Source organism: Rhinolophus hipposideros (genome assembly GCF_964194185.1).
Source record: "Rhinolophus hipposideros genome assembly, chromosome: 16".
Lineage (NCBI taxonomy): Eukaryota > Metazoa > Chordata > Mammalia > Chiroptera > Rhinolophidae > Rhinolophus > Rhinolophus hipposideros.
This window is the reverse complement of record NC_138062.1, coordinates 56,558,196-56,581,836: the sequence shown is the minus strand read 5'-3', so window position 1 is coordinate 56,581,836 and position 23,641 is coordinate 56,558,196. Positions and strand designations below refer to the sequence as shown.

The window sequence follows — 23,641 nt, the reverse complement described above, 5'->3', positions numbered from 1 at the left end:
TTGCATCTCTCCACTCTTCTCCATCTTTGGTCCAAGCATCACCCTTGTTGCAGCACTCTCTCCCTGTCTCCAGTCTTGCCCCCTTGAACACATCCCCCACAATGCAGCCAGAATTTTCTCACCTGGAGACAGGGCTCCATCCTCCTGAGTCTGGTACAGCCTGGTATTCCCCAGGTTCATTCTTAGAGGGTGCCTTCATTAAGCAAAGCATGGAGTGATCAAACCTCATCATATCCCCTTGGCTTGGAGTCAGAGATATTGAAAGTCATCTCTGGTTTCTGTAATCCACTTGCAGCAGTTAGCTGTGGCTGACTAACAAATCACCCTGAAAGTCAGTGACTAAAAACAACCACCATTTATTTAACTCTCAATTCCATGCCTTAGCAGCTGAGGTTGGCCTCTGCTGGTCAGTTCTTTGGGTCTTAAGTGGGCTTGTTCGTGAGTCTACGGTCAGCTGGGGGTCAGTTTGCTGATCTTGGCTGGGCTGTCTTACATATCTGGGGCTCATCTGGGATGAACCATCTCTCTTCCACATTGTCTTTCATTCTTCATTAGGCCAGTCTAGGGCTTGGTCATATGGCAGAAGCCCCAAGAATGAGCAGAAGCAAACAAGCCTCTAGCAGGCTAAGTTTGAAACTGACACCATATCACTTCTGTTGCATTCTATTGGCCAACGCACGTCATAGGGGCAGCTAGATTCAAGGGGTGAGAAACCAAACTCCACATCTTAAAGAGAAGAGTGGCATTGCATTGCACAATCCACATCCAAGGTGTGGGTACTGGGAGGAGTAAAAGACCATGAACACTTCTGCAATCTATGGTCATTATGCTGTGAAACAATTTGTCACCCTTTTGCTCACATACTGTTGGCCAGAATTTATTCTCTTGGACACACCTCATTGCAAGGGAGGCTAGGAAGAAGGGGAGCACACGGGTATTGGGGAGCGGCAACACTGTGTGCCATATGTTAAGGACGTGTAGAGTAGATCTCCTGTGTGCAATCTCCTGTCCTCAGTTCCTCACTTGCCTGGACCCGGGTTTTCATTTCCACTCACCAGATGTGAATGAATGTGCCAATCCCAGAGCTTGCCCGGAGAATGCAACTTGCCGCAACAGTTTTGGAAGCTACTCTTGTGTCTGCAACCCAGGATTTGAATCCAGCACTGGAAACATTAGTTTCCACGTCCCAGAAGGGACATGTGAAGGTAGGTGAAGGGGTCTGTGGAGGACTCAGGTCCAAATCGGTTTGCAAAAAGACAGCAGCGGTGGAGGAGGAGTCGGGTGGATCTTGACTGCATTCAAATCCCTCATCTGCAAAGCTGAAGCCAGTAATCATTCATTCATTCACTCATTCATCAAACACCTCTGAGCACCTACAAGACGTGGGCACTCTTCTAGGGATGGTGGATACAGTGGGGAAACACACAGGAAAAAATATTTGTTCACCTGTAACTTATCATCTAGTGGGGAGGGAGACGGATAACAAACAAAGTAAATGTGTCAGAGATAGTTAAAGGAGATGAAGACAAATAAGGCAGGAAAGGCAGATCAAGAGTGCTGGGGTTCTAATTTTCACCAAGGAAAGGCCACCCTGAAAAGTTGATATTTGAGAAAAGATCTGAACGAAGTGAGGGAGTGAGATATTGGGTATCTGGGGAAGCATGTTCCAGGAGGAGTGAACAGCCAGTACAAAGGCCTGGAGGCAGGATCTCAGCCAAGGCAATAAGCTCTTTCACATGTGAGCTCCTTCAGTCCTCCCAACAACCTGATAGTATTGGTGACATTTTATACCCATTTTGTTTATTTTTTTAGTAATATTTTATTTTTCAATTACCGTTGACATGCAATATTATATTAGTTTCAGGTGTACAACATACTGATTATGCATTTATATAACTTATAAAGCAATCACCCTGATAAATCTAGTACCCAGCTGACACCATACATAGTTGTTACAGTAGAATTAACTATATTCTCTACATCCCCATGACTATTTTGTGACTATCAGTTTGTACTTGTTAATCCTTACATCTTTTTCACCCAGCCCTCCAGCCCCCCGCCCCTCCGACAACCATCAAAATGTTCTCTGTAACTGTGAGCCTGTTTTTGTTTTGTTGGTTCATTTATTTTGTTCTTCATTTATTGTTTTGTTTTTTTCATTCATTTTGTTCTTTAGGTTTCCCGTATAAGTCAAGCTCTCTCTGACTTACTTCACTTAGCCTAATATCCACTAGGTCCATCCATTACTCAGCCATAAAAATAAGAATGAAATCTTGCCTATGGAGAAGGATTCACTTTGGCAGGGCTCTGCTGCCTGCTCAGTCTGCCCTTTGGGTGTGTCATCGGTGGAGGTAGGCTAGTGGTGCTCTGGCATATTCCAAAGCGAGCCACCAGGAGTGCTGGCTGAGGACTCCTGGGAAGGGCCCCACCACAGGCCAAGTTCAGCCTCTGCCTGTGCACTGCCCGGGGTCACCTGACATGAGCCACAAGGTGATCCACAGATGTCTTCCACCCATGCTGGGCTTGGAGGTGCCTGGGAAAGGCTAATCTGCAAACCAAGGCCTGCTGGCACACGTACTAGGCTTCGGGATGCTTAGCAAGAGTTATGGGGCACAATGAAGACAGCTGCTGCTTGTTTGGGGTTTGTGAACCTTTGAGAGATTTTAAGAAAGTCTGTAGCATGAGTCAAGACAGGCCATTTGTATTCAAAATTCACTGGAAGCGGCTTGAATGAGCCAGCATTTTGGGTGGTGCAGGGTTTCAGAGAATCACTAGGATGTTAGTCAGGTTGATGGAGACTCAGATATGGTGGCTGCCTGCATCTGCAGGGTGAGTGGGGGGAGGGCTCAACAAAACAACTGTAGCTTCTGCCAGCCCTGCTATCTAAGAGAGCTGCCCCTCCCTCTCTCGCCCTGAAGCTAAACAATTCAGCCACGTGTTCCTGGCACCCCTCAAGCTATTGCCCCGGTGCTGAAGCTTAGAGCTTCTTAGTCCATCAGTGAGTAACTCCATTCACAGTCTCTTTAGGAGGAGCACCTGGAACTCCAGCTGCCCTCCACCTCAATCAGTCACAATCTCTGCTGGTTTTCACAGCCAGAAGTTATGCGGACTTCTCTTTTCGGCACTGGAAACTTTGACTGGGGAACCTGGTATGGGGTGGGCCGCCTTGCTCCTCAGGGAGACCTTTGCAGCTGAGATATCCCTCCTGATTTTTAACTGCCCCAGATGGGGATGGGGACCAGCATCTCCATCTCTCCTACCAGTCTCAACATGGCTTCTTCTGTATTTCCTCAGTCTTAGGACTTCCATTCAGTTAGAATTTAGGCGATTCTCAATGATGGTTTTTCTGTAGTTTAGTTGTAATTTTGAAGTGGTCATGATAGGATGCAAGCAGAGCATTTACCTACTCTGCCATCTTGACTGTAAACCCTATTCTCATTTTAGAGATGAGGAAAAAGAGCCTCCATTGTGGTGAAATCACTCTCCCAATGTCAAATGGACAGGAGCTAGGATAGTCAGATCTGAACTGTGCCTAGATGTGACTTCACACTCTATGCTTCCAACCAATGTTGCTATTCTGCCTCCAAGTCAGGCTGCAGCCTCTGGCCACTCAGGGTGGGCATGCATGGGTCAGACGTCAATTTTATCATCATATTTCCAGACTTTGAGACTCAGGGCACCCTGGGAAAGTGTCATCTAAACATTCCAGAGCCAGACAGGACCTGGATTTAAATCCTCATTGGGCCTTTCATGAGCTATGTGATGGTGTACAATTTTGAAGCCTCAGTTTCCTCCTCTGAAAAATGGGAATAATGTTAATATGCACCTCATAGGGCTGCTCTGAGCATTCATTGAGCTGATGACTGTAAGGGATCGACCTCAGCACCTCCCACAAAGAAAGCTCAACATCTTAACAGTTAATTTTTAATTTTAGTTAACAAATCCTTCCATAGTCATTGCTATGCCCCAAATTCTGTTCTCAGCACTTTACAGATGTCACCTTATTGAATCCCCTGAACAACCTTATGGGGTGGGTCCTGCTATTATCCCCACTTGACAGATAGAAAACTGAGACACATGGATAAATTCTCTTGTCCAGTGTATTAGTCAGCTCAGTAAAGAAAATACCAAAGACTGGGGGGCTTAAACAACAGACATTTACCTCTCACAGTTCTGGAGGCTAGAAATCTAGATCAGGGTACTGGCATGGTTGGTTTCTAGTGAGGACTCTCTTCATGGCTTGCAGATGACTGCCTTCTTGTTGTGGCCTCACAGGGAGAGAGGGAGCGAGAGAGAGAAAGAGACAGAGAAAGAGAGAGAGAGGACTCTTGTGTCTCTTCTTCCTCTTCTAAGGGAACTAATCCTGTCAAGGGGGACGCACCCTCATGACATCATATAAACCTAATTACCTTCCAAAGGCCTCAGGTCTAAATGCTATCCGGTTGGGGGTTAGGGTTTCAACATATGAAATTGGGGGGACAAAATTCAGTCCATAGTACCCAGTAACACACAGCTGATAAGGGACAGAGCTAGGTTTTGAACCCAAGATGTCCACACGCTCCAGCCCTCTACCACGATGCCACTTAGTTGTTATTATTAATAACATAGTGATTCCTTGGCAAGGAATTGAAGTTCACCAGGGAAAGAAGGGAGTGAATTTGAGGCTGAGGAAACACAGGTGAGAAAGAATAAGGCTTAACGAATTTACAGGTAAACAATGAATCTGGATTACGAGTTACAAGGGATTAGAAAGAGAAGATGAGGTAAGTGAGCTTAGCTGGGAGCAGACCCTCAGGGTCTCACATGTTCTCATGAGGAGTTTGAGTTTTACCCTAAGATGTGGGGAGCCTCATCAGAAGCTTTGTGTGGGTCATAAATATGCCTCAGCACTTCCTTTCCATAGCAGTGGAAATACGTGTAAGAAGGGGAGCTGGGAGCCAGGGGAACCCAGTGACTTTTCTCACTGGTGGGGTGTGAACTGTTGCTGCAGACTCCGCCTCCTTCATCCCTTTGACTTAGACCAACTTTCTGCTTAGATGTGGATGAGTGTTCCAGAAACTCAACTCTTTGTGGTTCCAGTTCCATCTGCACCAACATTCCTGGAGAATATAGTTGCTCTTGCCTGCCTGGGTTCTTTTCATCTGATTTGTGGACTCCCAAGCAACCGGAGGCAATCAAATGTACAGGTAAGTCTCCCAGCCGTGCAAAGGACTTCTCAATGGATGTCAAACAACCCTGAAATGTAGTAACTTATAAAAACAACCCTTTGTTTTTGCTCATAATCTTATGGGTTGACTACGTGGGGCACTAGGATGGCCAGCAGGTCTGAAATGGCCTCACTTACGTAGCTAGTAGTTGGTGCTGGTCTCTGGCTGGGAGCTTAGTTGGCCCCCCCAGTTTACACCATGGCATTTCTACATGGCTGCTTGGGTTTCCTGATAGCATGGCAACTGGTTTCCAAGAAGGAAAGCTTAAAGAGAAAGAAAGAAATGCCAATCCTCATAAGGCCTGGGCTTGGAAGTCCCAGAATGTTACTTCTACCACATTCTATTGGTCATAGTCACAGGGCCAGCCTAAGTTCAGAGGGAGAAGAAATAAACTCCCGATCTTGCTGGGAGAGCAGCATGTGTATACAGTAAGTGCAAGAGTTGATGCAGGCTGTCCTTGGAGTATCTACTACACTGCAGAACGCATTTTTCTATCCCTCAGTCCCAGGGGAAATTTATGCTTCTTTTCACTAGAAATGTTCTATTTCTTCTTATTGATCTTCACTAGCTGCTGACATTGTTAGAAGCAGAAAAAAGGGGGTGATAAAGTTGAAAGGGACCTTAAAGAAATTAATACAGCTCTAAAGGCTCCTAGGAACCTATTCAGAATCTGCATCAAGGGCAAGAAAACAAAACCATGGACTTCCACCTCCCTTTCAGTCAAATTACCACCTCTTTTATTTGTCTTACCTATTCAGCTTTCATTTCCCATGAAGAAAGGTTTCCTCAGCCAAAAATTTTGAAAACCATGCACCTAATTCAGCTCCATATGCAAAATATAAATTTCTATTTGTGCTATTTCTGACAAGAGCTCGCCTAGTCAATGCTTAAATATGTCTGGAAGTGGCGAGCTCACTCCCCAGTTTGAGATGTTTTCTATGATACCAAGAGAAAAACCAATTCTCCATATCTTTCAACCATGGGCCATTTTCATGTCCTCTGTTGACTCCAAATTAGTCTACATTCATATTACAAAGATTTCTTGTCCCGACTTACCATGGTAATGCCCAGTGCAGTGGACCATATGCTAATGACTAGTGAATGTTGCCTGTTTGTTCCTCCTGTTTTGTGAGTTGACATAGAAATATGAAAGATTTTGTTCTTTCCTCCCTCCTAATGATTTTTTCTAGAATGTTCGCTTCCATGTATACTCTGTGGCTCAGAAACCTTCAAGGGGAGAGGTAACCCCGTGTTGCCACAGTGACCTGACATCACTCGGTATTTGTAAGGCCAGGGTTTCTCAGCCTTTGCATTATTGACATTTTGGGCTGATGGCTCTTTGTTTTGGGTTGCTGTCCTGTGCATCATAGGATGTTTGGCAGTATCTTTGGCCTCTGTCCGTTAGATCTCAGTAGCACCCCACCCCCTCTCCTAGTTATGGCAACCAAAAATATCTCCAGAACATTGCCCAATGTTTCTTGGGAGGCAAATTGCCCTCAGTTGAGAACCACTAGCTTAACATAATAGAAATTTCATACTCTCATAGTAATCCAATATAGATATACTTGGTCAATGGGCAGTTTTCATCCACAAGGTGGTATAGGGGTCCAGTCTTGGTTCTTCTATCCCTTAGGAACTTGCAATCCCTGGTCCCAGCCAGCGGTAGGGAGAGAGAGAGAAGGCACACCCACTCTTGACCACCTTGTCCCAGAAGTGATAAATGTCATACTCTTTCATGTTCCATAGTGAAGACTAGTCACATGGCCCCACCTAGATGCAGAGGGTTCTGGGAAATGTAGTCCATGATTGGGCTGCCATTGTTCTAGTGACAGCTTTACGCTTCTGAAGGGGAAGCATTTTATTGGGTTGTTGGCCAACTCTGCCTCCCACCTATTCTCTACTCCACAGATGTTGATGAGTGCTTGGATATGTGCCCTCTCAATGCAAAATGCATCAACACCCCCGGGAGCTACTTTTGTACCTGTCAGCCTGGCTATGTATCAAGCAATGGATGGCTGAACTTCACAGACCAAGAGGTTAAATGTAGAGGTGAGCAGAGGGTTGTCTGGACATTCTTGGAAAAAAGTATCTCCTTGTTCCCTTTGGGTTGTTTGATATTCTTGAGTTCTTTGCAGATATTGATGAGTGTGTCCAAGATCCATCACCATGTGGTCCCAATTCTGTCTGCATTAATGCCCTGGGCTCCTACAGCTGTGGCTGCATTGTGGGCTTTCATCCCAATCCAGAAGGCTCTTGGAAATATGGCAACTTCAGCTGCAAACGTAATAATCTCCTTGTGTGTCTTGGCAATGGAATATGTGTCTTGCTTTGGCTGTAAAATCCTCATTGTACCCAACCTCTGGATTCTCTTCATACTTTCATATCACCCACACATTCTCTCTTCATTCATTCATTCATTCATTCATTTACTCATTCATTAATTCACTCATTCAATAAATTATTTTTGGAGCATCTATTAATTTGATAATTAATCAGACAGGCCCCTGCACTAGGTACTGAGGATTCAGTCCTGGATATGATGGAAGTGATATTTTCCCTCATGTAGCTTATAGTCTAGGGAAGAAAGTAGAAAGCACACACATAATTAATGACCACAATGAGTGCAACCATTGAAAAATTGAAGCACATTTTGGGATGACTAATGGGATATTTCATATGCTCTGGGCAAGTGCTTTTAAGCTGAAGCTTGATGGAAAGCAGGAATTATCCAGAGGAAGAGTGGAGCTCACAGTGTTCCAGGTTATAGCATATGCATAGGCCCTGAGACTAATGCAGGGGAAGGGCAAGGGGAAATGGCATTAGCTGTATCTGAGGAGGTGGGCAGAGGTCAGGTTCTGCAGGACATTATGAGCCATGCAGAGAATTTTGGGGTCTTTTTGCTGGGGACAATGAGGAACCATGAGAGGTTTAAATTTTTTAAATTATGGATTATTTTAGACATTAAATATGTAGGTAACTTATATGGAGGCAATTAAGTACAATAACAAAATGAATATATCTGAGGCCCTTGCCAACACAAGTAGAATAGCTTTAATGTCGTTGTATGTCTTGCATGCTTCTTCCCCATTCCATATCCTTGTCTACTCCTGAGAGGGAACTGCTTGGAATGTTGTGTTTATAAATCCCCTTCAAAAAGTACCATCCCTTTCCCCCACATATATCTCTAAACAATACCTTGCTTGATTTTGTTTGCTTTGAAGCTTTATAAAACATCTCAGAGTCCCTGATATTGTAATGTGTAGTTCATTTATTTCCACCATTGCATAATATAGCAATGGATGGATTTTAAGCAGGGGGTGATGGAATCAGACTTGCGTTTAGTCATATCTTGCTGTGCTGGAGTCTGATTTGGTTGCTTTTGTTTTCTTCCTAGGGGTTCCCTTCAAGTGTAAAGAAGATGTGATACCCAACAATGAATGGGACCTGCTATGCCGAGGGGGAGCAGCAGCAGGGACTGAACATGTAAGTATTTTTGAAGGTTTCTAGCTCTTGAAGTTTTCCTAGAAATCACTTAGGTAGGAGATTGTTTGCACCTTCAACAAAGGCAAAAATAAGTGGCCTAAATCAGACAGTAGTTTATTTTTTCTCTTTGTAATGGTCTGAGTGTAAGCTGCTGAGAGCTAATATAATAGCTCCCTAAATTTCTCTGCCATCATTAACACAAGACCCCCTCACTGTGGTCCAAGATGGCTGCTGCAGCCCCTGCCATCACGTCTGCATTCCAGTTGGTGGACAGGGGAGAAGGGGAAGTGAAAGGCACTGTCCTTCCCTTTAAAAGTATGACCCAGTATCACTTCTGATTACAGCTCATTAGCCAGAAATTAGTCACCTGGTCACACTTAGCTACAAAGAAAGCCAAAAAGGGAGGACATTTGCCTATTTAAAACTTGGGGATTCTTTTACTAAAAGAAGAAAAGATGTTGGAGTCTCACTACCAGTGAAGATGTTGGTGCCATATGTGTATGATATGGGGTGGGTGATACACAGCTCCCAGGCTAGGCAAAGGGGAATGTGGATGTCCTGATTCTCTAATGAAGTTGATGCAATGAGTAGTCTCCATGAGCATCTTCAGGAATTGATGTCACTCCATTAAATCGTACCAGTTCATGGTAATTTAGTTTTGGAATTCCAATGCACTTTGGACCATTATTATTATTATTTTTAAATTTTTTGTGGTGAAATACACGTTAAAAAGAAAAACAAAAAAAACCTCACTATTTTAGCCATTGTAAAGTATACAATTGTTAGGCAAAATGATTACTGGTACTTAACATGACCCATGCTGTCAAAGGAAGCAAGCTGACCACAGATTCACCCCAGAAGGGGTGGGCCTGTGTCACCTGAAAGGAATGTTCTTGCATAGATAGGAGGGCCCATTAAGTTGTTTCCTGCTTTGGAGCTACAGCCCTTAACAAGCGGTATCACTGGCTACAAGCCACCTTTGTTCTTGGAGGCTGTATGTATCAAATTCCACTCCCTTTCTGACATCTGTCATCTCACTGCTGCCCACAGATGCTGCTTCTGTCCATAAGTTCCCATAATAAACAAACTCTTGATGCCGTGTTTCCCCGAAAATAAGACCTAGCCAGACAAGCAGCTCTAATGCGTCTTTTAGAGCAAAAATTAATATAAGACCTGGTCTTATTTTACTATAAGACCATATATGATATGATATGATATGATATGATATGATATGATATGATATGATATGATATGATATGATATATACCGGGTATAATATAATATAATACCGGGTATAATATAATATAATATAATACCGAGTCTTATATTAAGTTTTGCTCCAAAAAATGCATTAGAGCTGATTGTCCAGCTAGGCCTTATTTTCGGGGAGACACGGTGTCATACTGGAGTTGTCAACCTCTTTCAGTCTCTTGGCCCCAGGAAATTTAGCTCACAATCGGTGAGCTAGCCTGGAAACCTGGGAAATGGGAAAGGGGTGAGAAGCTTCTTGGGGGACATCCTAGGTTGACCATCAACCTCTGTGGGGAGTGGTAGCCCCTATGTTGGATGTTTGTGCCCACCACATGTGTACGGGGACCCCGGGAAACACAGGCTAGACGGGAGCGTTTGCTCGCTGAGAATCATCTGGCCTGTTGTGGTAAGGAAAGGTCCTGTACAGGAAACTTCAACCATCAGAATATTCCCCTGCCGAATTGCTAGACATTGCATGTAAATTTCAACAAAAGCCTTGAGAAAGCCTTTCAACTTGGATGATGAGGGTTTGGGCCCCAGGGGCCACCAGTATCTCTCTCTCCCAGCCTGAAGGAGAAAAAATGAGTAATATCACCATTCACATGGGCCTAAGGCAATATATGCTTGGAGATCATTTTTTTAATGGATTGGATAATAATGGAGATGTTGGGGGCCTGGCCAAATGAAGACCTCTGGGGACAAGCCAGTCTCTGGAAGTCCATAGAGGAAGTTCAAGCTTTGTTGCTGAAAGTAGGAATGAGACAAGCTATTTAAGTCCAGGTGTTTGAGAGGCTCACAATGTTGTGTTTACTGCAGTTAAGAACAATCACCTTTTGCAGGCAGCCTCCAAAGAGTGGTATGGCCCTTTAATTTTCCTTTTAAGTCCGATATTCAGGCAAGGTGATTGATGTGGGGTGAGGGTAGGCCGGGGAAGTCCATGGCAGATTTAGGTGAAACTGAGCAGGGCTGAAATTGGGTCTGCCTTGTGACTAAAAAGGAGACTCCAGGGTGTCCGTACCCCAAAGAGTAAATCTAAACATAAGGGGCCCATCTGTGTCACCTGTAAATGGAGGTGGCATGATTTAGTAACAAGTGGGACCCCTTAGGAAGGACAGACGGCCTGATGCACTTCTCGTGGAACTACAGAAAAAGTTACGCTGTGACCACCAATTCTGGCCTCTCTCTTTGGCCCCTCTGGTCACTGCCAAAAATGAGACAGAGCCCTGGTCCCCAGTCCAGCACTTTACCCGCTGCGTTCCTCCAGTTCCCCAAGACTAGCGGTGGGGCCAAGGTCACCCGCAAGTAAGGGTGATGGGAGCAACTAGAGGCCTCACACAGAAATCACAATATATTGATTCCCCTGAAACAAAGGGAAAACCTTTACCCTTGTGAATATAGATGCAAGCCACCCTCATACATAGCAACCCTAAAAAATTTGGGGCATCCTGGGCTGCCATGGATGGGTATGGGGAAAAGCAGTATGAGTAAAAGTTTTATTACCCATCCAAATAGGATGCCTTCCCATCACCCCTATTTACTGTTCATTTCCCCAATTTAGAAAAATATTTTGGGAATGGCTATTCTCCTGGGAAAGACATTACAGGCATTAGTGGAGGAATTTCGTTTCCAAGTACTGGAGGTTAAGGCCACCCTAAGAGGCCAGGCCCATTGGGAACCCATCAACCTCTCTCTTTGGTCTCTGGGCTTTGGGAAAATTTCACAACAATTCTGGGGCATTTAGTACACTCACAATGGTGTGTGACCATCACCTCTATCTCCAAAGCATTCTCATTGTCCCCAAGAGAAACCCTGTACCTATTAAGTTAGATACAGGGTTCCTGTCCATTCCTTCCCCCAGACCCCGGTAAACACTAATCTATTTTCTATCTCCATAGATTTGCTTATTCTGGACATTTCACATAAATGGAATCACACACTGTGTGGCCTTGTGTGTGTGGCTTCTCTCACTGAGCACTGTGTGTTCAAGGTCCATCCACGCTGTAGCGAGTGTCAGCACCTACTCCTTTTTGTGGCTAAATAGTATTCCATTTAGACACTGATTTTTTTTTCCATGTATTTCCCCATCTTTTTACCCCACTAAATAGTTTTAATTCTGTGTTTATGTTTGACTTTTTTTATTAATGGAAGAGAAAGGTGCTGTGTTTCCAATTCTGATCACATAGTTAATTTTTTTTTAAAGATTTTATTTGGGGAAGGTGAACAGAACTTTATTGGGGAACAGTGTGTACTTCCAGGACTTTTTTCCAAGTCAAGTTGTTGTCCTTTCAATCTTAGTTGTGAGGGCGCAGCTCAGCTACAGGTCCAGTTGCCGTTGCAAGTTGCAAGGGGCGCAGCCCACCATTCTTTGTGGAAGTCTAACTGGCAACCTTGGGGTTGAGAGCCCGCATTCCAACCAACTGAGCCATCCGGGAGGCAACTCAGCTCAAGGTGCCGTGTTCAATCTTAGTTGCAGGGGGTGCTGCCCACCATCCCTTGAGGGACTCGAGGAGTTGAACTGGCAACCTTGTGGTTGAGAGCCCACTGGCCCTTGTGGGAATCGAACTGGCAGCCTTTGGAGTTAGGAGCACGGAGCTCCAACCGCCTGAGCCACCGGGCCGGCCCTCAAATGGTTAATTTTTATTTACCTAAGAATTCTAGAGTTTCCTGCCACCTCAGGCGCTCAGCCACCCATTCGCTGGGCTTTGTGGCCTAGTGTGTACATTGCATGCTTGCAGGAGAAATAGACCAATGCTCATTAACGCTCTTCCCTCTGGGCACAGGTTCCGTTTTGTGCACTGATCAATACCATCCTCAGCATTCTGGGTGAGGTCTGTGCAAACAGAACCACCGCTGTTTCCCTGGAGGTAACGACGACGTTTTTTGTCATTGTTTTGTGTTTCGAACATCTTGGAATATTTTGGGTGCAGAAAGTCCTGTTTATAATTAATGAGTTATGAGTTAGCATTTAATTTATGACAGTTGTAAAGTTTTAAAAATTAACATAGAGTAAAATTGCCCTTTTCTGTGCAATTTTAGGAGTTTTATCAGTACCTGAATAGATTGGTGTATCCAATCAGAATACAGAACAGTTCCATCTCTCCCACCTCAAACTCCCTGGAACTTTCCCTGTATAGCCACCTACTCCTTCCACCACTCACCCCTGATCTGTTCTGTCATTATAGTTTTGTCTTTTTAAGAACGTTACATAAAAGGAATCACACAGTATATGGTCCTTTGAGTCTGGCTTTGTTCATTCAACATAATACCTTTGAGTCATCGATTTTGTGTTTGTCAATAATCCCATGTCTTGTTTTGGTAACCATTAGCGACATTTAGTACATTCACCATGTTGAGCAGCCATCACCCTTGTAGTTCCAGAACATTCTCATCACCCCAGAAGAAAACTACATAAGCAGCTCTCCTCATCCTCCCTCTCCAAACCCCTGGAAACCACTAATCTATTTTCTGTCTCTGTGGACGTGCCTGTTCTGGACATTCCACATACATGGAACCACACACTGTGAGGCCTCGTCTGTTGGGCTTCTCTCACGAGCACCGTGTGTTCAAGGTCCATCCACTGTAACAAGTGTCAGCCTTCTTTTCATGGCTGAGTAATATTCCATTGTCTGGATGGACCATAGATTGTCCATCATTTTTGAAGGATATTTGAATTATTTTCACTTTAACAGCATTTCTTCATCGGCCCACCCCCACCCCAAGTTTTGGTGATTATTAGTAAAACTGCTACAAACATTGATGTGCGGTTTTCGTGTAGTTGTACACCTGAATTTTTATTTCTCTAGGGTATGACCTAAGAGTGGGATTACTGGGTAATTATAACTATAGATTTAAAACCTAGTTTTTCTTACATTTTTAAATTGGACTAATGGATTTTGTCATTTTATTTATAAATTCTGGTTTTTTTTGGTATGAAAATAAGAATAATGCTTTCATTTGTAATTTGCATAATTTAAAATTAATGTATTAGTATAACATACTTATTCATGAAATGTACATGCATTCATAGGGTTTTTAGATTAAACTTCCATAAATGATGAACTCTTTTTACAAATTTAGTTAAATTTCCTGAAATATTTTATACTACGTTTACAAATGTTATTTCCCTCCAAACTTCAAGTACCTAATGAGAAAATTTATAAACCTGAAGTCAAGTTCACTAGACACTTAAGGAGTTCATGAATCCAGTCAATCAAATGTACAAATATAATAATCCAGATGTTTAAAAGTTCCATACACCCACGCTCTCTTAAATCATTCATATTAAAATCACAAGTCTAGTTGCTTTTTACAATGAAGTCATGTGGCTAATTGGTAGCTTCTCTAATGTGTCAGATTGTCCCAAACCCTTCAAACCACAGTTTTCCAGATTAAGCCAAAGATTACAAAACCTTCTAAATTGAACACAGTTGAGATTTTTCTGTTATGTCAGTGGGGAGGGATCCCAAACTCCTGCCTTTTAGTTGGGAAATAGTTACAGAACTCAGTGTACCCTGTTTCTTCTAGACAAACATATCTTGAGTTTCACCCTTACCCCCAGACTGTATTGAAATTTTTTTCATCTTTTTATCACCTAATTTGGATAAATAGAAATTAGTATCCTTGCTAAGGTTTCAGTTAATGTTCTTCACTGTCTGACTGAATTCAATCAATTTCTTCCTTGCATTTAGTAGGTTGTGAATTCTTTTCATTTTTTTTGGGGGGGGGGGTTCAGTCACATTTTATAGTCAATTTATTAACAATAATCAATAATAGGGAAAGCATCAACGTTATTATTACTATTATTATTATTGCTATTATTTTCTTAACTCTATTCCTCAGACATAACGAATGTTAGCATTTAGATGTACAGCTTTCCATACCTTTTTACTTTGTGAATGCATGTATCAGACACACAAAGACATGGAAGCCATTTATTGAGCACCTACTATGAGAAGTTTAGAGCAGTGATTAAGGGTTTAGCCTCTGATTCCAGACTGCCAAGGGTCAAAGCTTGTTTCTGCTAGGTATGTGTCTTTGTTTCCCCATCCAAAAATGGAAATAATAACAGACTGTCATAGCTCTCTTCCTAAAATTAAATAAGTTAATATATAACCCAAGTGGCTCATAGTGTTAGTTATTTTTATTTTATGTGCCAGAAACATAAATACCATAAATATAAAATTTTAAAGTAGTTGTTTTTTAAACTAAATGAGATAACATATACATGTCATTCTATAATGTGCTTTACTTAAAAATAGCTCATGGGCCTTTTTGCTCACTAAGTAATATAGGTATACTATGTAATTCTTTTATTAACATCTGCATACTATCCCATGACCTACTTCCATCATTTACTTAACCAATCTGATGGACATTTAGGCTCTCTGACTTGCTATCACAAATCAGACTGAAATGTGCATCACTGAGCAAGATCCTTGCACAATTTTTAAGTATTTTTGGATGGATTAATTCCTGGAAGGGAAATTTCTACATCAAAGGGTATGTGGAATTTATTCTGTTACAGGCGCTGACATTGCAGCCATAAAGGCTGCTCCAATGGGGCCTCTTGAATCAAGAAAAAGAGGCTGAGTGGCTACCCTCTTTCTTTTCTTTTTCTTCTGGTCTTTTTTTTTTAATTAAAGTTTATTGGGGTGACAATGATTAATAAAGTTACTTAGGTTTCAAGTGTACAATTCTGTAATACATCATCTATATATCACATATTCTGTTTACCACCCAGAGTCAGTTCTCCTTCCATCACCATATATTTGATCCCCTTTACCCTCATCTCCCACCTCTCTTCCCCTTTACCCTCTGGTAACCACTAAACTATTGTCTGTGTCTATGAGTTTTTGTTTCTTTATTTGTTTGTCTTGTTCCTTTGTTGCTTTCAATTTTATATCCCACATATCAGTGAAAGCGTATGGTTCTTGACTTTTTCTGTCTGACTGCTTTCTTTTTTTCTCCTTTAAATTAAAGTTTCTTGGGGCGACTATTTTTAGTAAAGTTACATAGATTTCAGGTGTATAATTCTGTAAGACATTATCTATATCTCGCACTGTGTGTTCATCACCAAGAGTCAGTTCTCTTTCCATCACCATATATTAGACCCTGTTTACCCTCTTCTAGAGCCCCTCTCCCCCTTATCCCCTTACCCTCTGGTAATCCCTAAACTATTGTCCATGTCTGAGTTTTTGTTCTTTCAGTTGTTTGTCTTGTTTTTTTGTTGTTTTTGGTTTGTATACCACATATCAGTGAAATCATATGGTTCTCTGCTTTTTTCTGTCTAACTTATTTCACTTAGCATAATAATCTCAAGATCCATCCATGTTGTTGGAAATGGCACTATTTTATCTTTTCTTGTGGCAGAGTATTCCATTGTGTATATCTACTACATCTTCTCTATCCATTCATCTATTGAAGAACACTTTGGTTGTTTCCATGTCTTGGCCACCGTAAATAAAGCTGCAGTGACCATCAGAGCACATATATTTTATCGGATAAATGTTTTCAGATTTGGGGGGTAAATATCCAGGAGAGGGATTGCTGGGTCATATGGTAATTCTATTCTTAACTTTTGAGGAGCCTCCACACTGCCTTCCATGGTGGCTGCACCAATCTGCATTCAGGATGCCCTTTTAATTCTTCATTTGTCTAGACTGTCAACACACTCTCTTGATGAAAGAGAGAGGACAGCTACTATTTCACTGATGAGAGACAGAGAAGAAGAGAGAGGGGGAAAAAGACAGAGAGAGAGAGAGATAGAAAGTGAGAGCAAGTGTGCATGAAAACACCATTTTCCTTGCAGAGTATGGCTGAGAGATTTGCCTCTGTGCTTGAACAAATATCCATGTGGTCCAACCTCACCAAAGACGAGAAATCCGCCTTGGCCACAGTCTTACTGGAGAGCATGGAGAGCACCACGCTGGCAGCTCTTCTGAAACCCTCAGCGAATGGCAGTCAGATTATTCAGATGGAACACTTGGGTAGGCTGTATCCTTCATGGCAAGGTCACACCTGGGTGCTGATTCTGAGGGGTGACTTTAGCAATGTGATTCTCCATGGCTTTCCCATCTACCATTTCCCCAACTGTTTCAAACCTCTGAACTCACAGCGAAGCAAGTCTAATCATATTAACAACATCTCCTATGTATTGCGAGTCATTTGCTGTGTTCAAATATTTCCAGCTTTCTCTTCTGGGCCTATTGTGGAATGGTACTTTCTGGCTTGGAGTTAGGTGGGATTTTGTGATAGTTCTGAGTTGTGAATGGAATAGTTGCCAGTGTGAGACCTTCCAGAGCTTCCTTTCCCTTTGCTCTGGTGGCAGGCCATGTTTCAGGTCACAATTTCTCCATCTTTGCAGGTCCCAGATAATATAGAGCACAGTCCCAAGTCAGTGTGTTAATGGGAAATACTTGTTATTTTTAATTCACTAAGATTTGAGGTTGTTACTGCTGCATGACCGATCCTTTCCTGATTAATATAGCTTGGCTTTACTACCCAGAACATGCATGATCTGTGACTACTTGGGGATCCTGGGTGCTATAGACCTTTTACAGCAGCACCCTACTCCTGGTACTAGTTTCAGTATTAGTCACATAACCTAGGAAATTCCATCTTGATGGGTTTCCAGGAGGCCAAGCGGTAGAAATAGAGTATTTGGTGGACTGCCTCCAGCAGTGAACAAGGCTGACCTCGTGAGTCTTATATTGTAGTGAGTTGAGTCAGATAATAAACAGACATCTGGTATACCAGATAGAGCTAGTGCTACTGAGAAAAATAAAGCAGGTTGAGGGGACTACGGAGCGTCAGGATTAGGGGGAGCATTGCTGTCTTACACAGGGTGGTTAAAGGAAGGCTTATTGGGACAGGGACCTGAGGGAAGATAATTTGGAGAAAATTTGGAGAAAAAGCAAGTTCAGGAATACTTGGTGAGTTCGGGGAACACTGAGAAGGACGGTATGGCTGAAGTGGAGTAGAGGACTGTAAAAGCTGTAAGGGGAAGGAGTCAGAAAAACAGGAAGAGATTTTGTAAACAAATGCAGGGACACAGGATTTTATTTGAAATAAGAAGCGGGGGCCAGAATGGGAGAGTCAGAATAGGCATGGCATTTTCTGGCTTACATTTTTAAAAAGTACCTCTGTTCCATTATCTATTATGTTTTCACAAAGAGTCTTGTAATGAAGGCCATGATACAGGCGAGAAGTCTGAGGCTCAAAGAGGTTAAGACATTGCTCAAGTTTACACAGCTGGTAGGAAGCAGAGCACATGGGCCTCCTAGGCAGTGTCACTGCAGAACCCGAGCCCTGTCACAGTCCCTTTCTATTTCCTTTGGCTTTGGAAAACGTGTCCAAATTTGGAGTTGCCAGACGGCCACGGCTCTGTTGCCTTCCATCCCTGTTGACTTCAACCCCATTTTTCCCTGGTGTTTCTTCCAAGATGTGAGAGTTTACTCACTAAGTTCCAATTGGGTTTCTCATTTATTAGGTGCTACCATCCGCCTATCATTCATGAAGGGGCTCAATTCATTCCGAGGATGAATTGGTCTTTCCATTCTTTCCTTGGCTTGCAACTGGGGATGTGAACCTGTGTCAGAGAGAAACCAAATTCACAACCCACTTTCTGGGTGATATCATGCAAAGTCTCCCTTTCTCCTTTTAGACATCGAGAGCAAAGTTATCAAGGACGAATGCACTGATGAGAATGTGACCTTCAACTTGAAAGCCAAAGGGGATGGGATGAAGATTGACTGTTCTATAATTGAAGCATCTGAATCCACAGGTACAGACCAGCTCATGAGACTCAAAGAGGGTAGTCTGGGTGCATTCAACCAGCAAAACACCTCTTAGGTGCCAAGACCTGTGCCAGGTGGTGAAAGAATCAGTGATGGTAGAGGCAGAAATAGCCCATACCCTCAGAGAGATTTCCATCTGCTGGGGAAGTCAGACACTACATAAACAATCTCATAATACTGGAGTATCAAGCCCTTCACTCTCCGATACAGTAGCCACCGGCCATCTTTGGTCATTGAGCTCTTGAAATGTGGCTAGGCAGTGAGTGTAAAATATATGCCAGATTCCAAAGGCTTCGTACAAAAAACAAAGGATGTAAGGTATCTCATTAATAATTTTTTATAGTGATTACATGTTGAAATGATAATATTTTGCATATGAGTTAAAAATTATTAAAATTAATTTTACCTGTTTCTTACTTTTCTAAAATATGGCTATTACAAAATTTAAAATTACATATGTGGCCCATAGTATGCTTTTATCAGACAGTGCTTTTCTGTATCAGGGTTGGCAAGCTTTTCCTGTAGAGGGCTGGTTAGTAAATATTTCAGGCATTGAGCACAGTACAATCTGTCACAACTATTCAACTCTGCCGTCATAGTGCAAAAGCATTCATAGATAATCTGTAAGTGAATGCATGTGGCTGTGTTGTAATACAACTTTTATTCACAAAACAAACAAACAAAAAAACAGACACTGGCTCGATTGGCCCGTAGATTGTTAAATGTGGAAACTTAGTTCCCGCTGAGTCAAACTGTCCTTTAGAAATGCACATTCAAATTTATTTTTAAATGTAGCCTAGATTTCTCCAGGTGATAGCACCTGAGGCTCTTTTTTTTTTATGATTCTGTTGAGGGTCACGGACCTGATGTCACTGGTGTTTCAATTTTCAGTGCAGAGATGCATGTGATATTAAAGTATGTACATGTGTGTATACGTTGGGTCATCTGTAATACCTGCTGAGCAGATGATTCCTTTTTTTTTCTTTTTTTTGCATTTGGGGAATTTGCAGGGGCTACTGGAGTGGCTTTTGTCTCCGTTGTGGGTATGGAGTCTGTTCTAGGTAAGAGCTTCTTCCAAGACCCGTTGCCCGACTCCAAGATGGAGTTGAAGATGAATTCTCACGTCGTTAGGGGCATCATGACAGGGGAGAAGAAAGAAGGGTTCTCTGACGGAATCACCTACACTCTGGAGAATCTCGAGGTTTGTGATGATGTCTCCACTGGGCCCCCACCTACCTATCCCCACTGGGCTTAATTCTCATTTCTGATGGGGACTCATTAAAGCAGCAAGCGTCCACAATTTCTAGCGACTCAAGCCAATCCTAGAAGAATGAGCTCTTGTATTTGTATGTGGCATTCTTCCACTCCACCACAGGCAAGACTTAGGTTAGATTAAGTAACACTGATTCAGGGGCATATACATGGATTTTATTCACACTAGCTATGACCAAGTAAGTAGTAGAGACAGGTCTGGCATCCAAGACATTTCTTGTCATCACTACACATCGAAATATCAGCATCTTTCTCCATTTTCTACAGAATACACCTGTATCTTTTTATCCCATGAGTGGTCGTATTGAATCCATTTGAGAGAGATTCTCAGGTGACAAGGGCCTTTCAATTTTCAGCCAAAGCAGAAGTTTGAGAGACCCATCTGTGTTTCCTGGAGCACAGACTTGGGGGTTGGTAGGTGGACCTCGTCTGGCTGTGTGGTCCTGGAAGCCTCCGAGATGCATACTGTCTGCAGCTGTAATCGAATGGCAAACTTGGCCATCATCATGGCTTCTGGGGAACTCACGGTCAGTATTGATACTCTGTGCTCTGGTTCGCCAAATTCAATGGGAAGATATTGACTAACTGTCCACGTATGCCTCATGATATTGTGTATTATGGGGGGGGAGTCATGGGGACAGAAGGTAGTGTGCCGTGCCTCTGCCCCTGGGGAATTCATGGTCTGGTTGGGAAGCCATGACACTCATACATCAAATGAGGAATGACTCTAAATAGGTAAAGGCACAATAGCAATCACAGATCCTATTTAATGAACACCCTACTATATTCTGGACTCTTTATTTTAAATGTTTTTAAGGCCCATTTTATAAGATGGGAGGCTCAGTAGTCTGCCAAGCCATGAAGCTAGTAATTGATGGAGGTGAGATTTGAACCCAGGACAGTCTGGCTCTAGAGGTCACTTTCCACTAAACCAGAGGCTATGCTGTGGGAATTCAGAGGTGTTTCAGTGAGAGCTGGTGCTAGGTCAGGAAGGAAATAGAGTAAGAAATGAGCATTGGTGAGTGGGTTGACTTGGTAGAGAGGAAATACATCCTCATTTGTGCTGTTGTGAGTGTCCTTGCCTATCACACCAGATCTGATGTTCAGTTTTCTGGCAGGAGGGCCAAAGCGCTATTTAGAGGAATAGAATTGGATCCAGAGCAAGACTGACCTAGTTTCAAGTCCCATCTCTATCACTTCTTAGCTGTGTGTCCTTGGGCAAGTCACTCAACCTCTCTAGCCTGAGCCCAGTTCTTTCATCTCAAAAATGAGAACAAGAAAAAAAATAGTGATGACAACTAACATTTCTATAGTATGTAATATGTTCCTGACACAGTTGTGAGTACTTTAAGTATTTTAGTAAAATCCTCCTAAAATCCTAAAACAATCCTATAAGGTAGTTACTATTAGTATCCTCTTCTGAACAGATGAGGAAAGTGAGGCACAGAGCAGTTAAGTGTCTTCTCCAAGCTCATATAACTAGAAACCGGTAGAACTGTAGTCAGTTTTCTTAACCACTATGTCACAATATTGTAGTGAGGAGCTCATGAGACAGTATCTTGCATATCTTTAACATATATATTTTTTTTAATTTTTTTTATTGGGGAACAGTGTGTTTCTCCAGGGCCCATCAGCTCCAAGTCGTTGTCCTTCAATCTAGTTGTGGAGGGCACAGTTCAGCTCCAAGTCCAGTTGCCATGGTTTTCAATGTTTAGTTGCAGGGGGCACAGCCCACCATCTCATGCAGGAATCGAACTGGCAACCTTGTTGCTGAGAGCTCGCACTCTAACCAACTGAGCCATCCAGCCACCCAGGTTAACATATCTTTAACACAGGTTCAAATAAGTTTAGAATTAATTAAAAATTAACTATGAATAATGGTACAGGGGAAGTGCTCAGCTTATTATACTACTCCCAGAAGCTGAGGCGTCTCTGAATACCTGTGTATCAGGCCTGATTCAGTACAGGAAATAGGAACCGCTCTGGTATTTCAAGCAGGAAGGAATTCAACGCAGGGAATGGAGTACTCCCAAAATTGCTGGAAGGAATAGAAGAGTTGAAGTCAGGGGGCTGCCTCTTGAATTTTGCGTTCAAGATCATCTGTCTGCAGTTTGATACAGAGGTCAGAAATTGCTACTGTCAGGCCACCCCACATCCATGGAATTAAAGATTGGACAGTTGGAATGTGGAGTCCAGCCACAGCTCACTTCTGTTTGCAGAAAGTTGGTATCTGCCTTCCCAAACTTTCATCTTCTTCGAGAACTTAAATGATATCCAGGAACTTAGCCTCAAGAGCTTCTGGGAAATGTAGTTTGTAGATATCCTGCCTTAGGAATACATGGGGTGGGGTGTAGGACAGGGTGCTGATGGATGCCAATAGAAGCTAAAGAATGATAATGGATAATATCTAGGGTACTCTGAGTGTCAGAGGGAGGAAAGGTCCCTAGGGTCTTTCTGCCCAAGTCAGTAAAAAGTCTGGATGATTCTTTTTCCTGCTTGGAGGAATGTCGGTTTGGGTCTGAATGGCGTTATCTCTTTCCTGACAGATGGAGTTCTCCTTGTACATCATTAGCCACGTGGGCATGATCATCTCCCTGGTGTGTCTCGTCTTGGCCATCGCCACCTTCCTGCTGTGTCGAGCCATCCGTAACCACAACACTTACCTCCACCTGCATCTCTGCGTGTGCCTCCTCTTGGCTAAGATTCTCTTTCTCACCAGTGTAGACAAGACGGACAACCAGGTCTCACATCCCTCAGACTATGGCCCCGTTAGCCCCATCATTTCCACATCTGCCTCTGCTCTTCCCTACCCAACACCTTCTATAGCAGTTCCCGCCTCAGGACCTTTGAACGTGCTATGCCCTCTTTTCATAATATCATCCTCCAGCACCTCACCTGGTTGACTCCTTCTTGTCATAGGTCTCAGTTTAAAATCATCTACTGTGGCGGTCCCTCCTATTACTCTTTAAACCATTGGTTCTCACTTGGGATGAGTCTGCCCCCTAGGGGACACTTGGCCCTATTTGAAGACATTATTGGTTGTCACCACTAGACGGGCGTGCTGCTGGCATCTAGTGGGTGGAGGCCAGGGATGCTGCTAAACATCCTATAACACACAGGACAAGGCCCCACAACAGAAAATAATCTGGCGATAGTGTTACAACTGTCACTACTGCCACAGCGGAGAAGGTCTACCTATCACTTTATTCTGCTTTCTTTCCCAGCACTTACTTGAAACCATATCGAATATTTGTTGTTTACTTGTGTACCTACTTTTGCCACTAGACTGTGTGCCCCATGAGAGCAAGAATTTTGGCCAGTTTACCTCCAGAACTGTGCCAGAAACATGCTAGGCTCTCGGGGTTTTCCCAAAGGAGCACTGCTGACATGTTGGGTGCAGCCCCATTCTCTGGGCACAGCTTCCCCTCTCACTGTGGGGTGTTTAATGTCCCAGCTCTTTGAGAACTAAATGCTAGTGGGATACCCCACTCCTGTCGTGTGACCAAGGGTGGGCCAACTTTTTCTATGAAGACACAGATGTAAGTATTTGCGGCTTTGTAGATCCTACAATCTCTGTCACAACTACTCAACTCTCCTGTTGTAGTGTGAAAATAGCAGTAGAGAATACATAAA

The 23,641-nt window shown here is 43.0% G+C and overlaps 1 protein-coding gene across 1 annotated transcript in view; it reads left to right on the top strand.

Moving 5' to 3' along the window:
* Window positions 1-23,641, top strand: part of ADGRE1 (adhesion G protein-coupled receptor E1) — a 55,473-nt gene that overhangs the window by 16,855 nt on the left and 14,977 nt on the right. The window contains exons 6-16 of the mRNA XM_081076273.1: window positions 1,059-1,205; window positions 5,037-5,186; window positions 7,116-7,256; window positions 7,343-7,489; window positions 8,602-8,690; window positions 12,722-12,805; window positions 16,750-16,927; window positions 18,604-18,723; window positions 19,747-19,937; window positions 20,365-20,535; window positions 22,555-22,749. Of these exons, the coding sequence (XP_080932399.1) occupies window positions 1,059-1,205; window positions 5,037-5,186; window positions 7,116-7,256; window positions 7,343-7,489; window positions 8,602-8,690; window positions 12,722-12,805; window positions 16,750-16,927; window positions 18,604-18,723; window positions 19,747-19,937; window positions 20,365-20,535; window positions 22,555-22,749 (1,613 nt within the window). The remainder of the gene's footprint in view (window positions 1-1,058; window positions 1,206-5,036; window positions 5,187-7,115; window positions 7,257-7,342; window positions 7,490-8,601; window positions 8,691-12,721; window positions 12,806-16,749; window positions 16,928-18,603; window positions 18,724-19,746; window positions 19,938-20,364; window positions 20,536-22,554; window positions 22,750-23,641) is intronic.